Source organism: Mus caroli, unplaced genomic scaffold (genome assembly GCF_978045245.1).
Source record: "Mus caroli unplaced genomic scaffold, Mus_caroli_1 scaffold_7, whole genome shotgun sequence".
Classification (NCBI taxonomy): domain Eukaryota; kingdom Metazoa; phylum Chordata; class Mammalia; order Rodentia; family Muridae; genus Mus; species Mus caroli.
In genome coordinates, this window is record NW_028227262.1 from 94,947,547 (window position 1) to 94,958,856 (window position 11,310).

Sequence of the window (11,310 nt, forward strand, 5' to 3'; positions counted from 1 at the left end):
CAGAACATTATCCATGACAGACAGAAAAAAAAGAAAAGTCTTCAATAAATTCTCTACTACTCTTTGGCTTGAGCCAGGAAAAATAGAGAGCTGGTGTGTGTGTATGGAAATTAGGACTCTGGAGAACAGTCAGCCCCATTGTGACCTCGATGAGTGGCACTGGACAGATAGTCCTGAGTTCTCTGGACCTGGACCTTGACCTTCACGGGTACCAAAGGTCAGAATCTGCTAAACAAATGCCAAGCTCTGCTGTACTCCAACCCTGCTCAGCCTAGCTCATGTTTGTTCGTGGACAAAGGAGGATTACACACTGGTTGTTTTAAATTAATAATTTATGTCACTGATACTACATTGCAAAACGGGTGAGGCTGGGTGACTGACAGGCCTACCTGTTGAAACGAGCCAATGTTGTGTGTGTCTAAATCATACCAGGTGACTAAATCCATAGGACAGCGCCCACTATGCAGTGTGACTACATGTGAGGAAGAAAGCTGGTTATTTGTATAAGGAGCTGGTGGCAACTCTCACTGAGTCCCTAGCAAGAAGTACTCTGATATGTCAATGGTCACATCCTAGGCCATCAACCTCAGACCCCACCTCACCCTGATCTTCCCACCCCTTCCATCCCTTGGGGACAGTACCAGAAGTCCCCAGCATTGTTGACTGCCTGTAAGTCTAGTACAGTCTTAACAGAGGCTGGCTCTCTCTTGCCATGGCCTAGTTGAAGAAGGAAGGAAGCACACAACTGTGTTCTGCTCCACCCATCATGCACTGAGGCATAGGTGTGCACACTGATGCAAATCCATGTGAAAGACAGAAAGACAGAAAGACAGAAAGACCATGGAAGATGCCAGGGAACTTAGATAATGTTGAAGGCAAGGTAAACCAAATGTGGGATTTGTGGGAGGAAGGAAGGAAGGAAGGAAGGAAGGAAGGAAGGAAGGAAGGAAGGAAGGAAGGAAGGAAGGAAGGAAGACAGGCAGAGAAGGAAGGAAAGAATCAGAATGCATATGGGAGCCATATTAGAAGCTAGGAAATGCAAACTCCTCAAAGTGATGGGTGACTCTTATCAATCATTTGCCAACCTGATGCTAGAACTGCTTCTTCTTTCTTTGTACATATCTTGGCAGGAATGCTGATCTCTTGGCAGGAAATTCTTTCCCCAAGCATGCCAGTACAACACTGTGCATCTCTTCCAACCAAATGTCCGGTTGTTGTTACCACTGTGTAGAAACAATAAGAGACCCTGCTGAGCAGCAGATGGTCCTCAATAGAGGCTTACACCGAGCCCAGGCCCCAGGTAGCAGTTAAGAGTACACCTTGTCCATATGCAGGCTGGCCTTTGAAAATACCTGATGTTTCCATCCCTCAAAAGTCCAATGAAGGGCAGAGTCACCTACATGATTCAGGGGGCTAGGTGGGGGGAGGGGTACCTGGGCAAAACACATAAGTCACTGTGGCCCCTGTTATATACTAGGAAGCTGTGTCCTCCTGGCTGTTTTCTGCTGCCATGACAAAATACTCTTGAGATCCTTAAGAGCGGCATGATTTATTTCCGAGGCTTCAACCCGTGGCCAGGTTTTGGGTCTGCTGTGGAGCAGAGCCTCATGGCAGGGAACAGGTGGCTAAGGAGAACTGTTCATCTCCTGGTGGGTAGAGGGGAAAGAGACAGTCCTCAACTCAGAGGCCCTGTCTCCCAAAAAGTCCAACAGTCTCCTAGCATAGTCAGGGCTGGTGGCCAGCCAGTCCACCAACCTGTGCCCTTTGGTCTTAAGATTAAATCCATAGCAAATATATTTGTTTAAGAAGATTGTCCTATTGGGCTCATCTGAGTAAGTACACATGGGCAGCGGTGGTATTTAAGTTCATTCAGATGTGAAGAGGCCGCCAGGAAAGCAGACAGACTTCATAGGAGAGAGTGCTTTCTCCCTCGGCATTAATCTTAATTTTGCAACGTTTTAACAGCAATTTTTTAACTCCAATTTCTTTGTGCATGTGATTTAAAATAAAACAGACAACCAGCCCTTCCTGCTAACATCAATGATTGGGATGCTTAGTTTCCAACTGCAGAAGTTAAGTCTGGTTCTCCCAGCTCCATACTCCCAGAAATAAGACTCAGGCTCAAAAATATATTTACAAATACCTTGGCCATATAACTAGGCTTTTTTTTCCCCCTGACCAGATCATAACTTAAAATAACCCACTTATTTAATCTACATTCTGCCACATGGCTCAGGCACCTGTGCTCAGGTACCTTAATGTATCCACCTCCTCACATCTTCCTGGGTGAATCTTTCCTGCCTCACTCTCTCCCAGAACTCTTTCTACCTAGATGATGTCCCACCTTCTATTCTATCCTCTCCTATAGGCCATAAGCTTTTTAATTGATAGGTGATGCATCCATACAATACACAAGATAGCCTCTCTACAACCAGTAGCTATCATTTGAAAGCAAAGCAATGTCTTCTTCATGTAACTGAATATTCCAGAAGAAAAGGTTGGGTCCAAAGCCCCAAAAGGTTTCTCCGTATGCAGGTTTGTCCCTGTCATGGTTCCCTGGTAGAAGCTAGATCCATGCAGCTCCTAACCACACACTTGTTAGTGGTTCCCAGAATTCCCAAAGTCCAGGTATTCCCTCTGCATCTAGGAATGTAAGGCTTTCTGTGTATGTCACTGGGCACGCCCTCCCAAAAACAAATGAGAAACATTCCTGCTTCTAGGGTCAACACCAGTGTGAAAGCAGAACACAATGTGCCCTGAAGAATCCACAACAATAAATACCTCAATACATTCAAGAATAGTATTTCATTTTTTAAGATTTATTTATTTATTATATGTAAGTACGTTGTAGCTGTCTTCAGACACTCCAGAAGAGGGAGTCAGATCTCGTTACGGATGGTTGTGAGCCACCATGTGGTTGCTGGGATTTGAACTCCGGGCCTTCAGAAGAGAAGTCGGGGGCTCTTACCCACTGAGTCATCTCACCAGCCCCCAAGAACAGTATTTCAATTAAGGTTAAGCTACTGTACACCAGGCTGATCTTCACCTTTTTCCTGTTGTAAAAATGGCCAACTTCGTTTTAATAATCTTATATGCTTATGTTTTCAAAATGTTAAATTCTTATACAGGGGTCTCTTTAATATTTAATATTCTAACTTGTTCATTTACTAGAAAATATCTCATTTGTTTACTACATTGTATTAGCAGTGTTTTTTTTTTCCTTGATTGTGATATTATCCATTTGGCAATCACATTACTAGTATGCAAAAAATTCTTATTTTAATTATAAAAGCAAATATGAACCATGATTATTAAGAAAACTTTTTCAAATCAGCCACTTTATTTCTGGATATAATCAAGTACACCTGGGTATATTAAAATCTTTTTTAAATTAGATATTCTATTTATTTAAATTTCAAATGTTATCCCCTCTCCTAGTTTCCCCTCCAAAAATCCCCTACCCTCTTTCCCCTTCCCTTGCTCCCCAACCCACCCACTCCCGCTTCCTGGCCCTGGCATTCCCCTATACTGGGGCATAGAACCTTCACAGGACCAAGGGCCTCTCCTCCCATTGATGACCAACTAGGCCATCCTCTGCTACGTATGCAGCTATAGTTAAAATCTTAAAAGATACTGATTTCTGTGTGCTGGTGGAGGATTTAAAATAATAAAAGGAAACAAACCTTCTTTGAACCCTCCATAAGACAGTTCTGAAGAGTTCTCAGCAAATGTATTTTTAAGTTAATGTTAAGCTGATGACTTTGTTATGTGACAGTTGGTAACAGGCACAAGGACACACTTGGGTGATGTAGTTAAACAATAGTGGGGAAGATTATTCAAGTCAGAAAACCTTGAGCTTATGATGAGTGAATTACCAGTTTCCCTCCATGTGAACAACAGCAAACTGTTCCCTGAGACTGAGTTAGAGCATAATGGGACCCTGCAGAAGCCGGCTGTTCCTTTACTAGTGCCCCAATGACCAAGTTCATCCTTGATTCCAGGATCATTTCATCACAGCCTCCGGGAAGTGTCCCACTCAACAGGAGAAAGGATCAATGCCCCAAGAAAAGCAAGGGAGAGAAAGTTACAGACTTATCCATCTCCAGGCTGGATCTCAGTTCTCAGTCATCCTGAAATGCTTTTCTCTGCCTGCATTCTACAAAGCTTCTAACTATCCATCAATGCCCAACACTTGTGTCAACTCCACTGGCCACTCCAGACTGAAGCAATCACGTCCTTGACCTGCACAGCCCTCTACAGAATGTATTGTATCACTGTAGGACACGGGCTATGAGATGCTGCCTATGTCTCCTGCTACTTCTCAGGGAGACTCTTGAGTTATCTTTTCAATGCAAGCACTCAGAGCTATGTCTGAAACACAGAATGTGCTCAATAAATGCTTCTTTAATGGAGCTCACACTCAAAATTAAATTCAGCGTATGTATTGGCTGGTATTATATCAACTTGACACAAGCTAGGGTCATCAGAGAGGAAGGAGCCTTGGTTGAGGAAATGCCTCCATGAGATCCAGCTATAAGGCATTTTCTCAATTAGTGATCAATAGGGGAAGGCCTGGCCCATTGTGGGTCATGCCATCCCTAGGCTGGTAGTCCTGGGTTCTATAAGAAAGCCAGCTGAGCAAGCCATAGGGGGCTAGGCAGCAAGTGGCACCCCTCTGAGGTCTTTGCATCACATCTGCTCCTGCCTCCAGGTTCCTGCCCTGTTTGAGTTTCTGTTCTAACTCTTTTGATGATAAGCAGCAATCTGTAAGTGTAAGCTAAATAATTTCTTCCTCTCCAACTTGCTTTTTGGTCATAGTGTTTCCTTGCAGCAATAGAGACCCTAAGATAGCATATGAAGGAAGAAAGAGATGTTATGTGCACTGGGCGCTGAGTTTATTTCAGCACCTAAGGTTGAAGCCACTGAGCAACTTCATTTCAAAGAAGTTCCCTCAAAGAAGATTATCTATCTGTTTGCAACAAGCATTTTTAAAAGGTGTGTGTGTGTGTGTGTGTATGTGTGTGTGTATATGTGTGTGTGTATGTGTGTGTGTGTGTGTGTGTGTGTGTGTGTAGGTGTACCTATTGAGGTCAGAAGAGGGCACGCATCCATCCCATGGGGCTGGAGTTCCAGGTTGTTGTAACTCCTTTCGATGTACCAAAGGTACTGGGGACTGAACTCAGGTCCTCGGGGAAGAACAGCAGTCTCTCTTAACCACTGAGCCATCTCTCCTCTACATCAAGCACTCTTACGAATTAGACCCTGTGCCCAAAACTCAGCATACTGATTTAATGGGGAAATTGAAGCCAGGAAAAATTTAAGTAACCCACCCACCTCAAGATGCCTCACTGGTCAGCAGTGGAGCCAGAATTCAAATACAATGATCTCAGAAGCTTAAAGCTACAAAGAAAGCTAGAATTATCTTCCTTGCTAAGCCTTGAAGCCCAAGCCTGGCCCACAGTTGGCCCTTCCGCATGGTGACTAATGGGTTCACAGAGTGCCCTACTTTCTCAGACTCTGGCCTTTGCCTGAGAGAACCCAGCTGCTCTGAGAAGCAGGCTCTATTCTTTGCTGCTCAACACCTCTCACAGGTGTGAATTGCTTGTGTCCTCTGAATTATTCATTACCCACACAATGGTAAGTGTGCTTTTAAAAAAGAACTATGATTCCATATTTTGCAAGACAAAGTGTCTGATGAATTGGGGAAGTAAGCTATATAAGCCCACGGGTCAGGTTGATTTACATGAAATAGTAAATAGATTCACGTCCACTCTTGGCATCTCAGATTTCATGCAATTTCCCACAGTTTCCAACAGGATTAAAAACAGCGGTCCATAAAACGGGAGAGAAAGCCATTGTAAGCATGCCTCCCCTATCTGCAAAACAATTACCACCCTCTACAGCTTATCCTGGCATCTTGGAGCAGCAGTGTCCTCCCAGGGCTGAGTTAGGATTTGTCATCGGGCTTCTTAAGCTGTATCAAGATCCAGAATTTCCGATGCCACAGCATCTGTGATCCACGCCTCCAGTGGATCCTGAGATGATGCTGTCTCCTCGCCTTCCTCAGTTGGCCCCGTTGCTACCTTTACCCCCCCCCCTCAGTCCATCAAACAGGCAGGCTTTGGAGAGGGAGAAACATGTGCTAATAGGAAGCCAACATCTCTGCATCTTAAATGCAATGTTAGTCAACCAAAATGAATTGAAACGCAGCAGCAGTGGTTTGAGGGTACTAAAAATAAGCCTTAGCATTTGCTGAGTTCTCAGAATTAAAACCACAGGCGGTCAACTTGTTGCTGTTCTTAATAAGAGCTGACTGCTCTGCCCACCAGTCCCTACTGCCAGCCGCTTAAACTGCCGGACACCTAACAATGCTGTTTTTATTAGTTGGCAGCAGTCATTAAAGGAAATGTCATTTCCCTGGGACTAAACCTGGAAAAAAAAATAGCATGTAGCTTTGAAGAGAACACCTAGACTGGTCACAGTCACCCTGTGTCTACGATCTGATTAGCTACACATCCATAGCTATGGTTCCTTTTATGCCTGCCTTGCTGCCAGTGCTGCATCTCTTCTCCACTCCGGATTTATTTTTTGGAGAATAAATAAAAAGAACTCAACAGTGGACACCATACAGTAGTAACACACTGAGCATTCCCACCAGGACTTGAAGACTGTTGTCTTGGACCCTTGAGTTCTGTATACCATGCCAAATGTCTTACCAGCCATCCCTTCAGGGTTTCTTATTAAAGTTTTCAGTGACCAAAGGGGTAGTAGAACTGTAGCTAATGCATCATTCTGATGAGAAACCTGTCATGTTCAGAAACCAGAGGGGCTGCCTCCATTGATTCTTGTGCATTCACATTCATTATCATTTTTTTCTGTTCAATTAGACCTGCTGATCAACCATAGAAAAGCTTGAATGCCCTTCTTTCACCCAGCCACATTTAACACTGAAAAAAAAAAAAATGGAAGCCTTGAAAGTAAAATTACAGCCCCCACCGCCCCCCTCCCGCGCGCACACACATGCTCTCTGTGTCTGTCTCACAGTCAGTCTCTCTGTCTCTGTCTGTCCCTTCACACACACACACACACACACAGTAAACATCCCAGGAGTCAGAGGCTGGGCTCGACCTCCATTCCACTATCCCACTTCAGTCTGACAAGCAAGACACATTTTCGTCCTGGCTGCTCTCTCAAACCCATACCCCAAGCGAGTGTCTCCAAGGAGCTAATTTCTGAAACAAACAAAGAAATCCGAGTCTGCAAGGAGCTGGGGTTTGCACCCTTCTTTGGCTCTGAGTATCCAGGGTTTCAGGCACCAAGGCAGACAGGTCCCGAGCCCAGCTGTGCCCTCAGCTTCCCTGCGCCTTCTGCCCCTGTTCCAGCTGTGCAGAAAGTGCAAGGCTGCTGGCAGCTACTGCTCGCCAGGAGCCCCAGACTCCTGGTCCACACGCCTAGGACACCACCGAGTCCTACCTCTACACTGTCACCGCTCAGACGAAGAGGTGCTGACCACCTTAACAAGTGTCCCAGGGACGCTCGTGTCCCGCGCCACGCTCTCCTAGAGCGGGAGGGACGGCCACAGGTAGACTCTCCATCCCAAACGGGCGCCCGCGCGCTGAAACTCACCAGAGGACACGGAGGAGCCGGACAGACTAGAGTTGCTGGATGCTGCCATCTCGGCGCCGCGCGTCACCGCTCTCTCAGTCCTGGTGCGGGCGGCGTCGCCGTTGCCCTCGGCCGGCTGCTCGCAGCCCGCGCGGCCCCCAGCCCATGGCAAAGTCCTGGGGACGCGCGGGAAGCACCGGCCTCCGGACTCTGCTTGCACTTCCTGCTCCGCCAGATGACGCGCTGCCGCCGCCGCTATTTATTCGTGCTCGCCGTCCCTCTCGGCGCCTGGGCGCACTCCGCTGCGGGCGTCGAGGTGGCAGGGGCACAGCGAGGCCAAGGCGGCCAGCCAGGAGGATGGGACCACCTCTCTCGGCGTCCCCGCTGTCCCCGCCGCGGGCCCGCTCCCTGCGCGCGACTGGAACCTGGGCGCCCTTCGGCTCCCCGCACTGACTCTAGGGATCCAGCCTCTCCCGTCGCCGCACTTCGAGCGGCCCGGGCAAAGGCGGGGGAGACAGATAGACAGCGACCTCCCCCTTCTCCCTCCTCCCCAACTCGGCTAGCGCGCGCACACAAAGGAAGGAGAGGAACGCCGGCGCTCCGGGCTGAATCCGCTCGGCCGGCTTGACAGCTCCTGCAACCCTGGCTGCAGGGGGAGGCTGCGGACCAAGGGGTGGAGACCATCAGGACTCGGAGCCTGCCCCGAGGTGTTGGGCACGCCGCCAGGGACGCGAGGCGGGCCGGGCAGCAGTGTACAGTGCTGCTTCCCGAGTTAGAAGGGGATGGAGGGGTCGTAGGAGGAAGGTGGTGGGACTGGCAGCAAGCTCTAGGTTTGGAGCAGCCACACAGCTAGGGGGAGGGGGTGCGAGGGGTGAGGGTACTTCCAGAAGGAGAAGACAAGGTCTCTAAGGATTACGTGCGGGTCAGGAGCAGGCCAGGATGCCACCAAGGCTGGGAAGCGCCCTTCCCATCACCCTTTAATTTGTCCTTTGTTGGTCAGGAACCGAAGGTCCCTGCCCTGCCACAAGAAGCATCTCCTAAAGCAGAGAGAGCTGATCTAGCTACACTTGTACCCCAGACACTGGCAGGGACAGTGCCCCCAAAGTCCACTATGCTTCTGAGACCGGTGTTAAAAGAAATAGAGACATCCCAAAGGTGGCATCGGTCTTACACAAAGAAAGTGGTTCTCTGCCCCTTGGTAGGATCTTCACAAAAGACTAAGACTCTGCAGCAGGTGCAACTGAATCCTTTAAGGATAAGGAATTGCCTAGGTGTATGGGAGAAAGGGACTGGAGCCGGTGTGTGCCATCCTCCTGTATTTAAACCTAAATTAATTTTACTGGAAGGAAATGTCATGCAGATATATATTTTTTAAAATCCGTTTCACGCTCCCAGCAGGGTAATCGCTTCTTTCATTCCTAAAGCTACAGAAAAACTGTGAAATTTGAACAGAAATTGTTAGATCAAAGGGAAAAAGCAAACATTAAAGGAATGAAAGTACTCTCATTATAGAGCAAAACGGAAAGTGTTCTCATTGGGAGCGGCACGATTTTGAAAAACATGGCTAAAAAGGACATAGTCCATTTGAAAATGATCAGGAGTGACTCTGGAACAGCAGCGAGGTCCTGGGGGCCTCCACATCGAAAGAGGACCTCATGTACAGTGAATAATAAATGTTAAAGGATCATGATATGCACTCATGTCGCATTTTCTACTTGATTTAAAGTATATTTTATATCCCCACCACCACCCGGGATGCCATCCCAGTGTGACTGCCCAACAAGTGCCCCACCCATTTTTGTTTGTTGATTAGTTTAAAGGGGTGGGATGGGGTGAAAGCCTGTGGGCCACTTCAGCTACACTGAGCATTTTCTTCCTGGACTCCATTTACAGGGCTCTTAAGACAGATCTGCCTAGGTCAACTAGACTCAGGTACTGCCAAGTCTCCCTATCCCAGGCACTTTTGGAGGGCAGTGCGACCTTGAGGTGACCTCATCTGGAGCCTTATAGGGACATATACTCACCCAGCATGATCTTGAGCACTCTATGAGAGTGAAACTTCTTGGACACCCAGAGTTCAAGACATGACAGGGCATTGGTTGTCTGACTAGTAATTTACAAAGCCCTCTGGAGCTTTAGATGGCAGACATGGCTATGTCACTGGACAGGATCATTACGACCTGGGCATTGAAGAAGACCAGCATCTCGCTTCAAACTAGGAAATCAGCAAATACCTTATAGTTCTGTTTCTCCATTTCTACTACTGATAATATGGAGTCTTTTTAAGCATGAGAAAGATACTGGTTGTGAAGCCATATTATGCCACGCCTAAAGACCGTATTCCAGAAGAGGTTGTAAATCGTTTAGCCAAAAGATAGAATCAATTGTTTGAACAATATTTTTCTTCTCTCCTAGAGATGGCCAATTGTGACTTATTTACTGGGAAAATGTTTCATTTGTGGCCCAAACTTACTTTCTTTTCTTTTCTTTTCTTTTCTTTTCTTTTTTTTTTTTTTTTGTAATGTCCCAAATTGAGCAGTAAGTGATGGGCTTCATTATTTATGGTAAATTGCACAGAATGTCTGGTTCTATTTGTGCAGATTATATTTGCCTTCACAGAACTTTAGCAACAAAAGCAAAAGTGTGTGGGCTGGAGAGGTGGCTCGCCATTAAGAACACCTGTTGTTCTTGAAGAGGACCTGGGTTGAGGTGCCAGCACCCACATGGTGGCTTACAACCATCATTAACTCCAGCTCTAGGTGATCCAATACCCTCTTCTGAACTCTGTGGGTACCAGGAACCCAGGTGGCATGCATATGTGGAGGTTAGAATAGGAATGACCCATATAGACTCATGTGCTTGGATGCTTGGCCATAAGGAGTAGCACTATTAGGAGGTATGGTCTTATTGGAGGAGATGTGGCCTTGTTAGAGGAAGTATATCACTGTAGAGGTGGGCTTAAGGTGTCCTATGCTCAAACTCCATTGATGTAGAATCCAGTCCCCTCCTTGCTGCCTGCAGATCAAGATGCAGAACTCTCAGCTACTCCAGCACTTTGTCTGCCTGCATGCCACCATGTTCCCTGCCATGACAATAATGGATTAAACCTCTGAAACTGTAATCCAGCCCCAACTAAATGTTTTCCTTTATAAGAGTTGCCTTGGTCATGGTGTCTTTACAGCGATGAAACCCTAACTAAGACAAACATGCAGGCAGAACATATAGGTAAAATAATAAATTAAATATGTTTAAAAGCAAAGTATGGCCTGATGACTGTCTTCATTACTCCAAATCGTTGAAGGGATGGACAGCTTCTCACTGGGAAGGCACCACCACCACCAGGTAAAAACAGTGCAATACAAAAGTAGAAGAGAGTGCTTCCGTGAGGCCCGGCTTGTGATAGGAGGTTGATGGTAAGCTGTTTGGAAGGGCAAATATAAAGCACCAGTCTCTGGACTGACAACTGACATCGCTCGCTGGGACTGCTGACAGTTCATCAGCAGAGAAGACATAGCCGCTCATGGCCAAGAAACCCTTTCTCCAATTCAAAGGCCAAGGGCCTTGAGTCTCCCTACCAGATGTTCCAGACCTAAAGTAACAAGCAGGACCTGACACAATGTGTCAGTAGGTCCAACAACCATGGGTGGTGGGACTTCTCATATAGTTCCCCAAGTGAAATGATAAAACCTTCATTGTGCATTCAAT

General features: G+C 46.8%; 1 protein-coding gene across 1 annotated transcript in view; it reads right to left on the reverse strand.

Annotated features, from left to right (window-relative positions):
* Window positions 1-8,253, reverse strand: part of Chn2 (chimerin 2) — a 279,786-nt gene extending 271,533 nt beyond the window's left edge. Inside the window, exon 1 of the mRNA XM_021164052.3 lies at window positions 7,627-8,253. Within this exon, the coding sequence (XP_021019711.1) occupies window positions 7,627-7,675 (49 nt within the window). The 5' untranslated portion in view covers window positions 7,676-8,253. The remainder of the gene's footprint in view (window positions 1-7,626) is intronic.
* Window positions 8,254-11,310: the final 3,057 nt, after the last annotated feature.